This window comes from Schistocerca cancellata, chromosome 1, assembly GCF_023864275.1.
Source record: "Schistocerca cancellata isolate TAMUIC-IGC-003103 chromosome 1, iqSchCanc2.1, whole genome shotgun sequence".
Classification (NCBI taxonomy): Eukaryota; Metazoa; Arthropoda; class Insecta; order Orthoptera; family Acrididae; genus Schistocerca; species Schistocerca cancellata.
The window spans coordinates 905,776,977-905,796,196 of record NC_064626.1 but is presented as its reverse complement, the minus strand read 5'-3'; the positions used below and the strand labels follow the sequence as shown (position 1 = coordinate 905,796,196).

The 19,220-nt window shown below is 39.0% G+C and overlaps 1 protein-coding gene across 1 annotated transcript in view; it reads right to left on the bottom strand.

The window, feature by feature from the left end:
* The window catches only part of LOC126190987 (dynein assembly factor with WDR repeat domains 1), a 78,292-nt gene that overhangs the window by 20,763 nt on the left and 38,309 nt on the right, over positions 1 to 19,220 (bottom strand). Inside the window, exons 6-7 of the mRNA XM_049931667.1 lie at positions 2,303 to 2,432; positions 691 to 850 (exon numbers count right to left, since the gene is read on the bottom strand). Of these exons, the coding sequence (XP_049787624.1) occupies positions 691 to 850; positions 2,303 to 2,432 (290 nt within the window). The remainder of the gene's footprint in view (positions 1 to 690; positions 851 to 2,302; positions 2,433 to 19,220) is intronic.

The following is a 19,220-nucleotide window of genomic DNA, read 5'->3' as shown; positions in this document are numbered from 1 at the left end:
AGTGAGCAGAAGTAATATAAAATAAACAGGAAGCTAGATGAAAAAAATTTACATCAGTAGAAGAAAATGACCCAAATTCTGACCTAGCAGCACAATCTCGCAATGCAGCAGTTGCCTATGGGCTAATTAGTTATCAAATAAGGAACTGGCTGGGATATGATACAACAATACTGTTTAATGCTTCCAGTTGGTCATTAATCTGAGATAACAGTTGTATGTAGAAACAGAGTGATATAATGAAAGTTTATTTTATTATTGCTTCATTAAACAATGATGTAGATCATATTATGTAAGTTTATTTTATCATTGTTGAACAAAACTAGGATTAATCTATAATTTTGCTCATACACGTTTACCTTGGTAATATAAAGACAGCTATTCTTTAAGTGTATACAAAGTATTATGAAAATCAGCACACCTGCTCAAGGGTTAATGGAGAGAAGATATGGAATATACCATTCAAACTATCCAAGCAGTGAGCTCTAACATAACTATGACTGAAGCTTGTCAGTATAAGAGAACTCTCCTTTGTTCAGCTTTTATGAAAACTATTTGTGTAGTGGAAAAAAATGAAGGAAGAGATGTAGAGTTTGCAGAAGAACTTGATGCAAGCTATAAATGAATGCCACTACTTATTACCAACAGTCTACTTTTTTGTTTTGGTTTGATATACATAATTAATAGCTGTACCTCATCGTCATGGCCTGATATGGATGCAATGCATGACATTGATCTTGGATCCCACACTTTAGCTGTTTTATCCATTGAACTGCTGGCAATAAGACTGCAGTCAAAATTGTATTGACATGAACTGATCTCTTCACTGTGTCCAAGCATAGTACCAATGCACCTGCAGAAAACTGTTGTGTATTTAAAAATAAGAAAAAAAATGCATATTTAATGTAAGTTACATGCATGTCAATAACAAATCTATTTATGTCATTAATAATAACCAATGACTATATTACCATCAAGAGTAACAAAATCCTACAAGAATGTTATTTTTACCCTATTTCTATGACAATATGAGACCACGTCTTATGCTTGAAAATGGCACAAATCCCAAAATTGCAATAATGAATTAAAAATCAGTCACAGCTTAAAACAAACATGATATCATTTAAAAAATGTATAGATAATGTGACCCTTACTACAAGAAATTAACAAAAAATATAGTTGAGATCCTGTCTCTTTCCCAGTCATGGTGAATGTAATTCTCTTCAAGGTGTCTGATGTAAATTGTATTGTGTCATGCTGATTAATACCTAAATTTTGCACTGAAATAGACAGGCTGTTAGAGAAAGAACAATACATAAAATTAATGATAAATTACTTTACTGAGAAGTAAATGATAGGCCGAACTCAAAGCAACTCTCTGATAGTTACATAGAACAGTATTTCGACCCACAAAAACAATTATTGAAATATTACCACACTGAAAGAGTGTTTATCATTACTGTATATTAAATTTCAGTTTTATCACATGCTATAGGGCAATAAATGAAGTTTATATTGAAAGTATAATTGCTGTAAAACTCAGAAGGAAATCATTCGCCATCATTAGATATAATGATCTTAGTGTTTTATGACTGTTACAGATAGAAGTAGTAATACACTCTGTTGGAGGACGTATGAAATTATAACAATAGTGACAGCAGTGAAAGAAGTTACAGCAGAGAAAAAGAGAGACACACCATTAGTGGTAACAATGTCCATTTAAAAGATTACCAGATGATATAGTTGTGATTTTCATTGAATGAAAAAGATTAAGGTTTAATATCCCATTAACAATGAGATCATTAGAGATAATGACAAGTTTCTTTGGAGGGGAAAATAGTTCTTACTTTTTTTCTAAAGGAATCTGTCCTAACATCCCATATATGATTAAAGGAAACTAAGGAAAACTTAACTTTGGATGTTTGGGTGGAATATGAACTACTATTCTCCTTGATGTAAGTACAATGTCTTATCTGCTGTGCCACCTCACTCAGTCAAAAACTTACTGAAGAGATTTTAAAAAAAGGAAGAGGAAGATCATTTTAATTAAAAGTCAAAGTCTGTCCACTTTACATCAGAATAACTGAATCTGTAAAACAATGTAGTCATGTATTAACTGATCCCATGTAGATATCAAGTCATAACACAAAGAAATAAAATATCTCTATATCATCCTACTAAATGCATAATTAGAATGAGAACTATGCTTATATAAATGTAAATATTAATAAGATCTGATACAAACAACATAAGTCTTTTACCTATAAACAAAGCTTATTCTTTTAAACTACAAAAATTGCCTTACTTTTCTGTTCTGGCGTCCCACAGTTTGAGTGAGCTGTCAAAAGAACCTGTAAGTAACTGACGTTCATCATTGTTGAACTGTAAGGCTATAACTTCTCCCATATGACCCTTAAGAACAGAAACTTCCTGCCCTAAAACAGTGAAAACAGTTCATTTATTCATGTATCAAAAGGAGAAGTCATCACTTGGAAAAACTGTAAAATTAGAATATGACAGCAGGCAAACATTCAGTACTGCCAATAGACATATTTAAAAGCAGGGAGGAAAGAGGGATGGATTTTGAAAGGATGTGAAGGAGGCACAAATTATATTCAAATGTGTCTGCTGACAGAACTGGAATTTTGTCTCCTGAAGTTAATAACACAAACCATTCTCTCTCCTTGTAATTTTACATTAATTCATTCATCAAGTTCTGCAAGTCCCATCATGGAAGAGAGCCATGAGGAATGAGGCAAATGTCATTGTTTTATTCATCTGTGGATCAGTTTTATATGGATGGTCATGCCATCATGTTATGGTTTAAAAACAAACAAAATAGAACATATTTCATATGTGCAGGCCATTACATACCAACAGGTCTAGTTGACAAAGGTAGGACAGGTAGTCGGATGTGGCCCAATAGTAGGAACCATCCCAGCATTTGCCTCTAGTAATTTACTGAAGCCATTGAAAATTTAAATAAAGTTAGCCATCCTGCTGAGTACAAGACCAGCAGAACTACATTCAATGTATCCTTGTTGTAAAATACGATTGTACCGTATTGCAAAAAGTCATTTAATAATATAAAAGGGTAGTGCTACACTGTCCATTCATCTCTAACTACCAGTCACTGCACACACTATGTACTTATTATTTCACAATGTAATACTATGCACATTGTCAGTCAAACAATATTAAAACTAATCATTATGTTATATAATTTTTTAAATTTGTAATAATGTGACAAATTTCTAACAAATGTGTCAAATCTTATGAAATGTAGCTTAAGCACTGAGGCAGTGGCAACAATGTACATCAGTGAATCAGTAGCACATTCACTAGATCCTTTTGGCAGACACTCAAGAAAAAAGAAAAATTGCAAATGTTTCTAACATTTACTAACTGACATAAATCTTACCAGGGCTTTATTTTTATGCCTATTGTCAGCTCGCACTGTGTGCTGTGCTGTATGAAAACAATGACCCCCATCAGATTTTGGTAACTTTGTATGGGACCATCATTTTACATTGCTTATGTAGCAAAAAATAAGATTAATTTATAGTATGTAAATAAAGTTTCATAAAAAGCCAAAGTGTGAGTATTCTGATAACATTATACAATAAAATATTCCAGTGGTCCACGATGTCTCACACAGTGCCCGACAAAAAAGGTGAAGTGACTAACTTCGTCCACTTACACATCATCAGTGGTTAAGTAAATGATTAAAGTTTAAATTCTCTGTGACAGGCAGAATGGTCACCAGTGTGTGTTATTGTTGCTGATGTTTAATGTTGTTACCAGAACTGGTAGGGTATATAATGGACAGAAACAGCATCACATGTTGAGTGATCACTGTGGAGGTCATAGACATGCCATGTAATCATGTGAAACAACATTTTCAATGCCTGACAGAGTTTGGGAAGGATCTGATTGTGGGTATCCATTTAGCCAGGTAGTCAAAACATGCTATATCCAGATTTTTGGGGCACTTGGACAAGACAATGACCTGATGTTCAGTTACATGAGGGCAAGCATACTCGTTGTCAAGGTTCCAGTCAACCAGAGCTGACCACCACAAGATAGGATCACTGCACCATGCACCAACCACATTGTAACCCCTCCACATCTTCATTTCCCATCCAAGAATAAGTAATGGACTCCTTGCAACATTCTGTGTCATTCCACACCTTTGGTCAGAGGCTAGCAGCAGCTGAACTAGAGAATTACCATCCAAAGTGCAGGTTGCCATTAACCCCACAATGCAAATAGCTGTGTTTCAGTTGTGCCTTGACTGGGAAGCATGGACTGCTGATGACGGCACTGCATTGTGTTCAGCAATAACACACTACCCCAGATGACCATTGTTGGCGAGTTTGAGATGCTCCTGAAAAGTAGTCAAGTTTTTGTTATACTAGGTACAGAAAGCTGTTAAAACCAGAAATTGACAGCACTGGGGTTTTGGGAAAATTTAATTGTATATCAAAAGCATGGCGAATGGAAAATGTGATGTATTTGTCACATTAGACAAGACATTAAAATCCACTGAGACACAAGTAGAAGCTGCATGTGAGACTATGTGGGCAAGATCCATTACCAGGAGTGGGCATAAAATTGCAATCGGTTCCTTCTGATGTAACCAAAAACTTTAGAGAAAACCTCAGTTTGCTCGTACACAACTTCTCCAATCAAATTGTAATGACTGGTGAAGACTTTAATCATACAACAACCAATTGGGAAAAGTTACAATTTTGTTAGAGGTAGGTATGACAATAAATCCTGTGAAATATTACTAAATGCCTTCTCTAAAGACTACTTAGGACAGATAGTTCAGAACCCCATTCATGATGGAAATAGATTAAAACTAATAGCAAAAAAACATACCTAACCTGTCTGTGGATGTCTACATCAAAACTGGTATCAGCAACCATGACGTGGTTGAGGCAAAAATGGTTACTAAAGTACAAAAAAAGGGCAATAGAAACAAGTAGAAAGATATAATGTTCAGTAACAATAATGGAAATTCCTGGATGGAGCAGTACATAAAATAAGAGAAAGGCAACCACTCACCTATAACAGATCAATGCATGAAGCACAGTAACACATAACAGAAAACAACATTCACACCAGTTTTCAGGCACTATCTCTTTTTCCAGCAGTGATACACACATTCACACACACAACAATACTGACACCCAAATGCACACTCCTGTGGCCATGGCAAGACTAATTATGGATACTTGATTACTGAAAGCAGTTGCCTGAGTTGGTGGGGGTGGGGAGGGGTAGAGAAGGACACAAGGAGGAGGTCAAGGGAAAGAAACAGGTCTTTGGATGGATGATTTTGCAGGTGCACGAGGAGATGAAAAAAGTACAGAGGGTACAATGAGAGATGTAGGAAGAAGGCGAGGGGGACTGAGAGAATAAAAAGGGAGGGGGGGAGAAGAGAAAGGAGAAGATCAAGTGGGAGAAAGGAAGCGGAGAGAGAATGGAGAAGGGTTGAAAAGCGGTAAAAGGAGAGGAGAGAGTGGGGGAGGGAGAGGGTGAATAATCACATGGAGTGATGGCAAGAGAGGAAGATTGGTGGGAGAAGGCACAAAGGCATGATTCACTGATGAAATTTTCATGACCTGGACTCACAGCAAGGACTATCTTTGATCTTTCCTCCATAACCTCAACACCCATCCCAAATCTATTTCTCCTAGTCCTTCTCAACTCATTGACCACCTTCCTAGACGTTAATCTCCACCTCTCACATTGATCCAAAAACATGTCAGTCCAGGTCAAGCACATCAAACCACCAACAGTACCTCCACCCTGACAGCTTTCACCTACTCCATGTCAGAAACTCTCTTCCTTATAGCCTTGCCATCTGTGGATACTGCATCTGCAGTGGAAAGTAGGAGATGTAAAAATATGCTGATAAACTTACCAAAGCCTTTACTCACAGACAATGTACTATCCAGCTCATCCATAAACAAGTCTCCCATGCCATTTCCTTCTCTGACACCAGTAAACCTGTTAACCAGCCACCAACCAGCACTCTGATCTTGACAATCTCAACCAAATTGTCCATCAGGGCTTCAATGACCTGAGGTGAGGGATATTCTACACAAAATCTTACCTACATCCCACAAAGTAGTGTTCTGACACCTACCCAACCTACAGAATATCTCTGTCCATCCCTAATCTAGTCCTACTCCCAATCCTGCATCCCATGGGTCGTTCCCTTGTAGTGAGCCCAGGTGTAAGACCTGTCCCATACACCCAGCCACCACCTCCTACTGCCATCTAGTCACATGCATTTCCTACCCAATAAAAGGCAGGGCCACTTGTGAAAGCAGCCATGTTATATATCAGCTATGCTGTTATTACGGAACGGCATTTTATGTAGGATTGACAAGTAACCAACTGTCTGATCACATGAATGGCCACTGCAAAACTGTGGCAAACTGCAAACTTGACCAGCCAGTTGCCAAATACGCTGCTTACAACAACACAAATGATGTCAACAGTTGCTTCACTCTGCAGGCTGTTTGGGTACTCCCTTCCAGCACAACTTACTCAGAACTATGCAGGTTGTAATAGTCTCTCCAACACACCCTCCACTCTCACAATCCCCCTGGCCTAAAGCTCTGCTAACCTGTTCCATCTGACCATCTTCCCTTTTCGTTTCTCTCTTCTGTACACACCACACCTTCTCCATCCAGATCATGCACTCACTACCTTCTTCCACCACTCTTCCTCACCCCCCCCCCCCCCATGGGCATTCTCCCTCTCCTTCTTCCTCTCTCTCTCTCTCTCTCTCTCTCTCTCTCTCTCTCTCTCTCTCTCTCGCTCTCTCCCTCCCTCCCACTCCCTCACCTCTCCCTGTCCCTCTCTTTCTCCTCTCCCCCTTTTCAACCTCTCTCCCTTCTCTCTCCCCTTCTTTTCTCCCTTCTCCCTTTTCACTTCCATCTTTCTCTTATCCCCCCCTCCTCTTCCCCCTTCAGTTCTGCCCCCATCTCCCTCTTCTTACATCTCTTGTTGTGCCCTCTGTAATGTTAATGTTTTCATCTTCTTGTACAGCCACAAAGTCATCTGTTCAAAGACCTGCCTCTTTCCTGTTGCCCCCACCTTGAGTTCTCCCCTACACCCTCCCCATCTCCATCAGCTCAGGGAACTGCTTTCAATAACTGAGTGTCAATAACTACTTTTGGTAGTGGTTTTGCCGGTTCCCATTAGATCACCAAAGTCAAGCACTGTTGGGCTAGGCTAGAAAATGGATGGCTCAACACCTGCATCTGTCAAGTGCTGTCACAAGTGGGGTGCACTCAGTCCTTCTGAGGCCAATTGAGGAGCTACTTGATTGAGAAGTAGTGGCTCTAGTCACAAAAACTGAGAATGGCCAGGAAAGTGGTGTGCTGACAACATGCCTTTCCCCTTCCACATCCAGTGATGCCTATGGGCTGAGGATGACACAGCGGATGGTCAGTACCATTGGGCATTACAGAGTTGTTCAGACAGAGAGAGAGAAAATTAGTCTTGCCATGGCCATGGAGTGTGTGTTTGGGTGTCTGTGTCAGTGTGTGTTTGAATATGTGTACTATCGCTGGAAAAAGAGGTAGCACTCAAAAGCTAGTGTGGATGCTCTTTTCTGTTATGTGCTATACATGAGCAGTTGCCTTTTCCTTATTTTACATATGCATTCAGTTAACTGGATAAAAAAGCAGTAGTGTCATATCTCTATGAGGAACTTCAAACTTTTAGCACAGGACAGGAGCATGTAGAGGAACTAGAGCTCAACTTTAAAAGAATACTTGACCATGCACTGAATAGTATGTGCCCAGTGGAACAGTTAATAATGACAGGGACCCTCCATGGTCTATAGTCACTGTAAATAAACTTCTAAAGAAATGGAGCCCATTGCATAAGAGGTGTAAAACAAAGCACAAGGCTATATTGTCAAATGATCTTTCACAAAGCTCAGAGCAATTCTGGCCATGTGTAAAGGCTGTTAGTGGCACCAGAGTTAGTGTTCGGTCATTTGTGGAGGAGACAGGAGCTGAAACAGCAGGTAGCAAAGCAAAAGAGAAATGCTGAATTCTGTTTTCAAATGTTCCCTTATAAAATAAAATGCAGGAGAAGTGTCCCAGTTTAATATTAGTCTCACTGAAAATATGAGTGCAATAGGTGTTAACGTTAGTGGTGTTGAAAACTAGTTGAAATTATTAAAATTGAACAAAGCTTCAGGGCCTGATGGAATCTCTGTCAGATGCTATACTGAATTTGCGGTTAGGTTAGCCCCTCTCTTAACTGTAAATTATTGTAGATCCTTCAAACAAAAAACTGTGCCCATTGGAAGAAAGCACAATTCACATCCATTTACAAGAAGGGTAGCAGAAGTGATCCACAAATCTGCCATCCCATATCCTTAACATTGATTTGTTGTAGAATCTTAGAACATATTCTGATTTCAGACGTAATGAGGTATCTTGAACAGAATAACTTCCTCTAGGCTGGCCAGCAAGAATTTTGAAAACTTTGATCATGTACAACCAACCCCAAACTTTTCTCAAATGATTTATTGCAAGCTTTGTATCAGAGCAGTCAGGTAGACACAGTATTCCTTGATACCTAAAAAGCATTTGGATCAGTATCACATCTATGATTATTATGAAAAGTACAATAGTATGGAGTATCAAGTTTCTGGACCTATGTTATCAAGTAGAAAGTTGCAGGACTCCCCTTGGTAGGTCAGGGTTGCACTACACAAAGGAAGCCATTATTTGGGTACCAGAGTATTTGTGGAGTGCACATGTGGATTTTTTAGGCTAGGCTGTAGTTTGAAGTACTCCGATAGGTACTCAACACACAGATAATAAAAGCAGACCATATTCAGAGTAAAGACACTTTGTCAAAATTTTATCAGTAAAATCTCAAAGTATTCGTAACAAAGATCCCAATGTACTGTCTTCCAAGAAATTTGTCATGCTCAATTTATTCTTGTTAGCAAGAGCTGGCTGAATCATAAAGTAGAAAGCTCTCAAATATTTAGCAAATCATGGAATTTATATTGGATATATGCAGTTTTTGGCATAAGTCCATGGCTTGCAGAAAATAAACTAATGCTAAATCACAGCAAGACTCCAATTTAACAAAATCCAATGTTTTATCTTCACAGAAAGGGCATATGATTAGTGAAACTAAACAGTTCAAATTTCTATGTGTTCAGATAGATATCAAAGTGACATGGAAAGAACACATTCAGGACATTGTTCAAAGACTTAATGCTACCATTTTTACTATTCAAACAGTATCTGAAGTAAATGATAATTCAATATGAAAAGTAGTCTACTTTGCTTATTTTCATTTGCTTATGAAATATGGTATTATATTTTGGGGTAACTCTTCCCATTCTCAAAGGATATTTTTGACTCAGAAAGGGGCAGTTTGGCAATAAGTGGTGCAAGTTTGCAAACCTTTTGTCAATCCCTGTTCATTAGTCGGGTATTCTGACATTGGCTTCTCAATGTATATATTCTTTATTGTCATTTCTTGTTAACAATAGCAATTTATTCCCAAAAATTATTAGCTTTCACTCAGTTAACACTAGGCCAAAATCCAATCTGCATTTGGATTGCACTTCCTTGACTCTTGTTCAGAAAGGTGTGCAGTATACTGCTACATCCATTTTCAATAAGCTACCACATGAATTCAAAAATCTTAGCTATTTCACAAGCTCAGCATGGTCATGAGTTAAACAGAGACCTGAATTTCGTTTACTTTACATCTGTGGTCACAAATTTTTGTCATCAGACTACTGGTTTGTCTCTAATGACCATCTTCAGATCTGCAGCAAAATATGGGAAAACATAAATACACTAGCAGATTGTCTATAGCTTGAAACAATAAAATCGCACTTTAAGTATGAAGAGGTGTACCTGTCCTAATGTACTGCATTTGACAATGCCACTATGGCTGCAGCATATTAGGACATGTTTTTATAAAATAGGTATGCCTCTTCATACTTAAAAGTGCACAAATGTGAATGTATGTCAGTATTACTTTTCATTGTGGTCTATTTTATTGTCTTAAGCTATAGACAATCTGCTAGTGTATTTATGTTTTCTCATATTTTGCTGCAGATCTGAAGACGGCCAGTATAGACCGAAACCAGTAGTCTGATGACAAAAGTTTGTGACCATAGATGTAAAATAACTAGACATGTAAAATAAAATAAATAAAAACATTAGTGCAACACATTCTTAAATGTTTGGGATCACCAGGTACACATTAACGGAAGACATTGAATTAAATTAGAGGTGGACTGCTAGATTTGTTACTGGTTGGTTCAATCAACATGCAAGTATTACAGAGATGCTTCATGAACTCAAATGGGCATTCCTGGAGGGAAGGCAATGTTGTCCTCGGGAAATGCTATTGAGAAAATTTAGAGAACTGGCACTTCAAGCTGACTGTAGAATGATCCTACTGCCACCAACTGCTAGTACTACTCAGTTAATTATGTCCTCGGTTGCCAATGGTCTTGCCATTTTGGTAACACCAATTCCCACCCAATCACCAAAGTTAAGAAATGTTGGGTCCAGCTAGTGCTTGAATGGGTGACTGTCTGGGGAAAACCAGGTGTCACTGGTATTAAAAACAGACAAGTTGCTGAAGTGACATCTATAGTTAGCCTCACAAGGCTGATTTCAACTTGTTCAGCTTTCTTGCCAGGAAAAACCCCTGGCATTATCGGAAATCGAACCTGGGTCCTCCCCTTGGCAGTCAGCTGTGCTGTCCCCTCAGCTATGGAGGCAGACCAACAAATAATAAGGTAACTCTTAATATGAGAAAACTAACAACATGAACATCTATGTAAATAAAATACCTAAGACAACAACACATGAAATACAAAATGAGACCACAGGTAATAGTACAAAAATTTTAGATTTATATGTTGATCAGCATTTAAAATGGGATAAACATATCAGAAAAATTGGAATTAACAGAGAATACTACACCCTATGAATATTAACCACAGCTCGTGCCTGAGAACAACACACACATTCTAACATCAGTTATGACAAAATATTTTGGGGTTCAAATAACGAGAATATGGAAAATATATTAAAGCGCAAAACAGGCCACCAGAATAATTAGCAGGTGGCAAAAGGGCCCACTGCATTGAGTGTTTTAAGAAATTGGGGTATTCTGAGAGTTCAAGGTGAATGCACCTTTCACACTACAGTTTTTATTCAGAAAAACACTGAGCAATGTGCAGCAAACAGCTCCATACATAATTAACAAACCAGATACAGCAGATGCTTGTAAGCAGATAAAAATAATAAAGTTAAGACCCAAACCACTATATTTTACCAAGGAGTCAAGCTATACAACAAACTGCCAAAATTAATGAAAACTTGAAGGACCTGTGTAAATTTAAAATACGTCTTGAAGCATATTTATTAAGAAATAGTTTTCACTCGGTTAAAGAGTTCATGCAAAAAATTTATAACAATAAATAATCAAGTTGATCAATAACAAAACAGTGGAGTATGTAAATAACACAACAGTTTGCAAACGATTACATTTAATCAAAAAACCCAGGTGTATTATCAGATGGGTTTGGTGATTCATTTCTATTGTTTGAATCAGGATTCTTTCTCTCCCTTTAACGTTAACTAATGAAATTCAGTGATCAATAGTGTATGTATGTCTGTATCATTAATTTTTTTATTTGTATCCCATTTTCCATTATATTCCTCATGTCACTATCGTCATCATCATCAACAGTTCTCTTCTATATTAGAAGCTCTTATGTACCTCTGTACACCACACAGAGTGTATCTAAAATGAATATATAAAATGAGAGTGCTGGTAGAGTGGGCCATAACAAGTGCATTTCAGATAGCAACCCTTATCCACATCCCTTAGCATACAGCACTAGCCGTCGTTGAACAGCACCATGTGCCGCCATGAGGGTAGGCACCCAACATGCCATCTGAGCCATCATGTTAGCAGGTCTGCAGTGCAATGATTTTAATGTATTTCTGACATCAAGGGTAAAAAGACATCAGGTTGAAGTTTTATGACCTTTATTTACAAATGTGGAAGTCAATATAATTGTGAATTTTCCAGGCGGGACAACACTACAGGTTTTCCGCCTCATACTGGGATGTGAAAATTCTTTTACCTGTGCCAATGCATGTTTGATAGGTGATGCATAGACAGCAGCACCTGTGCACACTGTGGAGTCTGGTTTGCCCTGTGTCTGTTTATTCTTGTGCTTGTTATTGTGTGGAGAGGGCAGCAACTGGAGTCCTATTCTTGAGAGGAAATGGCAGACATGCACTGTGCCTATGGAGCAGCATATGGAAATGCTCATGCTACCCAATGTCTGAACATTTGGCAGTTTCCAAATCATTGAATGCCAGCTCCATGCACATTTACTGCCATCCACAGGTCCCTACAAGAGACACGTTTCCTTAAAATACATTTTCCATCAGCACATTCTCATAGTGGCACATGTTTATTTAAGGCCTACTTCAAACCCTGGCATACTCATTTTGTGTTACAGGTGTGAATGCCTGGTGGATGCAATCATCAACACACAGTGTGTACACCAGGACTTGAAGAAGAGGCATAAGCTCTGATGGAAAACACAACACACCCTCAACAAGCTCACAGTGTGTTGCATGGGAAATAGGTATAAGATATTCCATAATATGGCATGTGTGGCATGAAGATGATTTGACCCCTACCACCTTCAGAAGGTTGATGCCCTTAATCCCACATGATTTTCCACATTGAACTGAATTCTGTCGGTTGTTTTTACAAAGGTGTCCCCTTCAACTGGACTTTCTGAACCATGTACTTTTTACAGATGAAGCATCCTTTACATGAGAGGATATGTTCAACAAACACAATGGGAAAGATCTCACACCGTCTTTGTTCATGGTCATCAAGATCACTTCACTGTCAACATTTGGACTGGCTTTGCAGATGATAATCTGGTCTCTCCATATATGCTTGCAGAGCGACTGAACGCAAACAGATATTTAATCTTTTTAAAGAGAAACTCTTCCAGAGTTGTTGGAAAATTTCCCACTCAAAAGGCAACAGCAAATGTGATACCAATATCATGGTGCACTTTGCACATGCAATGCTAATGCATTTGGATGAAACCTTTGGTGACAAATGGATAGGTCACAGTGGGCTGGTGGCATAGCCTGCATCTTCTCACAACTTAATGCCCACTGATTTTTATTTTCTGGGGCCACCTGAAATCTGTTGTCTGAAACACCCACTGAGACTGATGAAGAGTTGATAGCATGCATTAATGCAGCCTCCTATGCAATTTTCAGTTCACCAGGAATGTTCTGTGTCACTCAAGCATCATTGCACAGTGTGCATTCAGGCAGAAGGACATAATTTTGAGCACTTTTTGTAACTGTTTTCAAATAGACGTTATAAAACTTCACCCCTACTTCTCATTTACCATGATGCCACAAAATACAGTGAAAACATTGCCCTGCAAACCCGCTACCATGACAGCTCGGATGGCATGTTGCGTGCCTACCCTCATGCCAGCGCATGACGCTGTTCAACGACACCTAGCACCGTACGCAAGGGGATGCGGACATGTTTTGCTATATGAAATTAGCTTGTTATGGTCTACTTTAGCAGCCCTCTCATTTTCTACATTAATTTCGGATACAGTCTATACATACAGGGTGTTCATTTTATTGAAGACATTGAAATCTCTCGGAAACTATACATCAGATTAAAAAAAAGTTATACTTCCAGTTTGTTTGCCTCAGAGGGGCATATCCAATGATACCACTCTCAACAACACCACCCCAACCCATGCATGGGTGGCAGAAGGCAGCTTCAAAATCTTCAATGGAATCTCCCATTTTTTATTGATGATTATGATTTTAAGGCAAAATCTACATATATTTTGTCTGAAGTATTTTCTATGTTTCACCACAGATGGCACTGTAATCGGAGGAATAGAAATGGGTATGCAATCATAATTTACAACATGCTACTCAATGGCCCTTAAATATCCAATGGCACTCAGGACCCCACCTCCACACTATGAGAGTAAGGCATGCCAGTGTTTCATAACTTCTAATTGGAAACCCCATTCACAACTTTGTATTCGCCTGATTTATTGAACAAGGGACTACTTGACATGCCATCATGGCCATGTAGCAAACTACGACATATCATAACAGGCACTACGCTGCAATTGGAACTCACATATTGTGCAGACATAGACAGACAGATAGCGGCTCTAAAAATTAAGATACTTGCACAGTGTTTATTGCCTGCACTCCAGCCTGTTACTTAGAGAACAAACATGCAAGTGGATGATAAATGTTCCAACCACAGAAGAAAAAAAATGAAACAATCCAGATTTAGGGAGAATGCTGAGTGTTTTCCAGAGAAAACTTTCTCTCGTTCATTCTTTTACCAGGTTGTGAATGCCTTTATGTCTGATGGCAGTGTACAGATCAGCAAAAGGAAATGAAGCAGACTTGTTACAGGAGAAGCTAATGAAATAGCTGCACTAACGATAATGCGCCACAATCCATGGACAAGTGCCTGGCAAATACATCATGATTCCGCTACGTCTGTAGATAGTATTGTCCCAATACTGCTTCATTATAAGTATTACCATACCATGTGTCACTGCACCAAGAATGTCATGGTGCTGATTTCCATAATGAGGTTTTGTTCTGTGAGTTGTAATCTTCCCACGGAAAATTACCCTCTACCACGCAATAATTAATAATGGTCAATCAAATCATCCACATTTATTTACGTATGAAAAGTATCTGAGCAGATTTTCTAGTAATATATGCGCCGACAGCTCGTCGACGCCAAGGTATTTTTCGAGTATGTTTATTCTTTGGAACAACAGAGGTACACAGGTGTATGCTCCATGGTCATTATAGTTATGGAAAGAGAGATAGAAAGAGACAGAAAGGAACAGCTTCGGAAAGTATCGGTTGGAAGATTTTCGTATTGCAAAAGGAGATTTATTTACTCTTCTTCGCGATAAAGCGAGGCAGGAAAGTTTGTGCCGCTAGTGGGGTAGACAAAGAGAAAGAAGGACTTGTAAAAGTAAATTTCATGAGACTAAAAATCCACGGAAACGGAACATGTACGGAAATGGATTCAATATACAATTTTCCTCAGAAATAAGGTTTGTGACCATTTCATTTTAGAGTGAATGACGAATGCGTTCTCTGTCTGAATTGTTGATGATTGTCTGGGGCCTGTAATTAATTGGGAAGTTTCAGCTGTGACGAAGAGAGCCTGCAATCTCTGAGTTTTATTGAAATCGTCCAAAAAGGCTTCGTCCACATCTGAAATTTTAGATCTGTCGTAAACTGAACGAAGTGTTCAAAACGATCGATTTTTTCCCAACTGAATGCAGCGCTTAATAATAATAACGTATGTGAAGATCTTTTCTAGCAAGCCAGCCACTGAATATTAAGAAGAAGGGCTCCACCAGAGATTTTAATAGGCTGATTTCATGTAACTTAAGACTTTCAGCAAAATCGATTTAAGTAGTAAGGGCATTCATTAGAATGGCCAATCCGTGACAGGACACGTTTTTGGACGTTGTTAAAATAATTTTGTTCTTTGTTTCATGTGAACTACGACGAGACAACTTAACGTGGAAAAGAGAAGAAATACTCGCAGGCGCATTATTTCATCGACAAATAAAAGCAGCACGCTGGACGCAGAAAAAAGGCCAGATCTATAATTTTTTTGTAAACTTGATAGTATTGAGGAAGTAGTCGTAGATTTGAACATTTTCTAATTGTGTTCATAACAGAAGTAGTTTGATTCACTTGCCCTAGTTGCATTTACCTGTATAAGTACCATAACAAAGTAGCCACAGAAGTATTCGTGTGAAGGGAGATATATATATATCTTGACGGTAGAACATTTATATGGTTTTAACGAGGGCAATGTTTAAGATGAGTCAAGCAGAGCAGAGCAATACGCAACAGCCTTCAGCTGTGAGCACTGATGATAATGATGTAGTAAGGAGTGTTGTAGAACCGATCGCTACAGATAGCGCAATAGAACACCCGGTAGACACGGCGGGAGATGTATCAGCCAGTACGCAACATGGATTAGACCCATTGGTCATTATCATGAGGCAGGTGCAGATGTTAACGGAGACCGTGAATAATATGAATACAAAATTAGCCTCAGTTACTGAAGGGCAGGAAAATATGAAAACTGACATTAACGCGAAATTAGCCTCAGTTACTGAAGGGCAGGAAAATATGAAAACTGACATTAACGCGAAATTAGCCTCAGTTACTGAAGGGCAAAACCATTTGAATACAAAATTAGCCTCAGTTACTGAAGGGCAAGAAAATTTGAAAACCGACATTAACGCGAAGTTCGCCGCAGTGAATGAAGGGCAAAATGATCTGAATGCGAAGTTAGCCTCAGTTACTGAGGGGCAAAATGATTTGAATACGAAGTTAGCATCAGTTACGGAAGGGCAGGAAAAGCTGAAAGCTGAGATTAAGCAGCAATTACACGACAGATTTTCCGAATTAGAACAACGGATAGAGGCGAAGACAAAGGAACTTAAAGATCAGGCCGAAGAGACGGAACGAAAATTAACTGCACAAATCGAATTGGTAAAAGCTCAATGTGAGGAATCTACTCACCGCGTACGTGTAGAAATGAAGGAGTACGTGGCTATTAAGATAGATACCGTACGCGAACAGGTGGAAATGGTTCCGCAATTAGTACAAAAGCAAGATGCCATGTCGTGTGCAATTGCGCAACTTCCTGAATTGGCATGTACGCAGACGAACATAAAGGAAAGTGTGGAACATCTGACAGAACGTCAAGACGTTATAGACCACCAGATTAATGTATTAACGGGTAAATTATCCGAAATCACATTAGAAAACAAAAGGCTAATGTGTGAAAACGTTGAGCATAATGTTAAAGAAGCATTCCAGAGTCTGTGCGGCAAACAGGAAGAGAATTTGTTTGCGAAAGGACTAGAGGAAGTGCGACAGCAGTTAGGTGCTGATCTCGAGCATTGGAAACAAACGATAGCAGAGTCGATACGCGTTTCACAACAAGGCTCAGAACAAATGAATACCGGCCAGCAGCAGAAGTTGCCAGCGACTATAGAGCCAGTTACTGCACATTCGCACACAATACCGACTTGCGTGAGTAACTCAAATATTTAATTGCCACGAGCCAGTTGTTCGCGTGAAGTTTTATCTGACGGAGATTACGAAAGCCTTTGCCATGCCGAAGAAAAAATGATAAAGCATCGGCAATTTCAGATTTTTAATACTGACAAAAGGGGGGTCCATCCGATTGTTTTTATTCGAAGTTTTAGAGGAGTTCTACCCAGAAATTGGTCGGAGTGGCAGAAGATCAGTTTCGTTACTGGGTAAATACAAGGTTCGGGGGGGATATGGGCCTCGGATATGACTTCTGTTTGCTCGACCAATGACGATTTTGAGAAAGCGTTTTTAGCAAAGTTCTGGTCAGAAGGAGTACAGGAACGCCTAAGGCAAGAGGTGCTCTACCCAAAGCCTTTCTCCTTTTCGAAAGGAAGCCTTAGGAAGTATTTTGAAAAATATATAAATAAAACTAGATATTGGGACAGACCTATGCCTTTGCCAGACATAATAAACATACTTAAAGCAAGATTACCAATGAGCATCCGGAATCAATTAATTTACGGCAACGATAAAGACCTGGAGTCGTTCCTCACGACGTTAGATCATATAGATATTATAGAAGAGAACAACCAGAAAGCCCGTAACAACAAATTCCAATATCGGGAGATAGAACCTCCGCCAAATGGTAGGCAAGGGAACGCACAGAGATCGATAAATAGTGGAGAAACCCCTCAAAATCTCAATAATAATACCGGCAATAGTCTTGCGAGGGGCTATCCAAGGAACAACAGGAATGGGAAACGATATAATCCCGTGTGGGGGAACGAAAGGAATTTCAGACCACAAGCTTGGAACAATAACAGTAATAGAAAGTGGAACCAACCGGGGGGAACAAACTCAAATAACCAACACCAGTGGGGATGGACATCCGCGAATCAACCGGTAATTACCGAAGTGGCGGATGAGGTCAACCACCAGGTGAATCAAAATCCAACAAACTTGTAAGGACCCACTCGTGCCCCGGAGGAGCGGTCAACAATAGGTTGAGGGGCAACAGGATATGTATACCCATGCTAACGTATAATGATGGACGATTACTGGCAGATGAATTGACCGAGGACTTAGAACCCCAAGATGAGAATAGGGAACAGGTGGCAGTAGCCGAAGTGCAAGTCATTTTGGAAACTGTACCTATAGTGGCAGTTTTAGACACAGCTGCAACCACAAATGTCATTTCGGAGGCTCTATTCAACAAGATCAGAAATATAAGACGAGTACCAATTTTTCCAGTTCAAAATTGCAAAATAATAGGCGCCGTTGGGGCTCGATCGGCGAATGTAAAAGTGCAGTCACTACTTAGTGTAGAAGTAGGAAATGTAGCAATATTAAGCACATTCCTTGTGGTCAAAAATTTGGTGGTAGACTGCATTATCGGAGTCGACAGCCTGCGTCAATACGGATGCAGAATAGATTTTAAAACAGGAAAAATTTGGTTAGATGTAAATAAACAAGAAATTGAATTGGACTTGTTGAAAAAAGAAAGCCTTACCAGAAAATATAATAGTGGGATCAGTGTGCAAGTGATCAGGACTGCATGAAATTCTAAACAGCACGTGAATAATGAGTTCAAAGTCAAAGGAGATTTCGGTCAATTAGTGGATGAGAAGTTAAATGAATCCGACTGCATCATGGGAGATCAGAAGAAGCAGCTCAAAGGGTTATTATCAGCGTATGAAAACGTGTTTGATGAAAGGCCAGGAGTGATTAAAGGATACATATGCCATCTCTACGTTAAGCTGCACGAAACGTATTGGAGAACTTTCTATCCTGTTCCCTGGAGGTTAAAGGCTCAAGTTCAAAAGGAAATAGATCGCTACCCGGGATCGAACAAAATAAAAGGGTTATTTCCTCATAACGACTTAAAAAGATATAATGAAGATTAGAAGATAGGGAGGAATGGTGTTCCGAGTGACAGAGATGAACGCTCGTAAAAAAATATAACAATAAACTGTGTGTGTGTAGTGTTAAAAGCCTTTAAATTGAAATAGG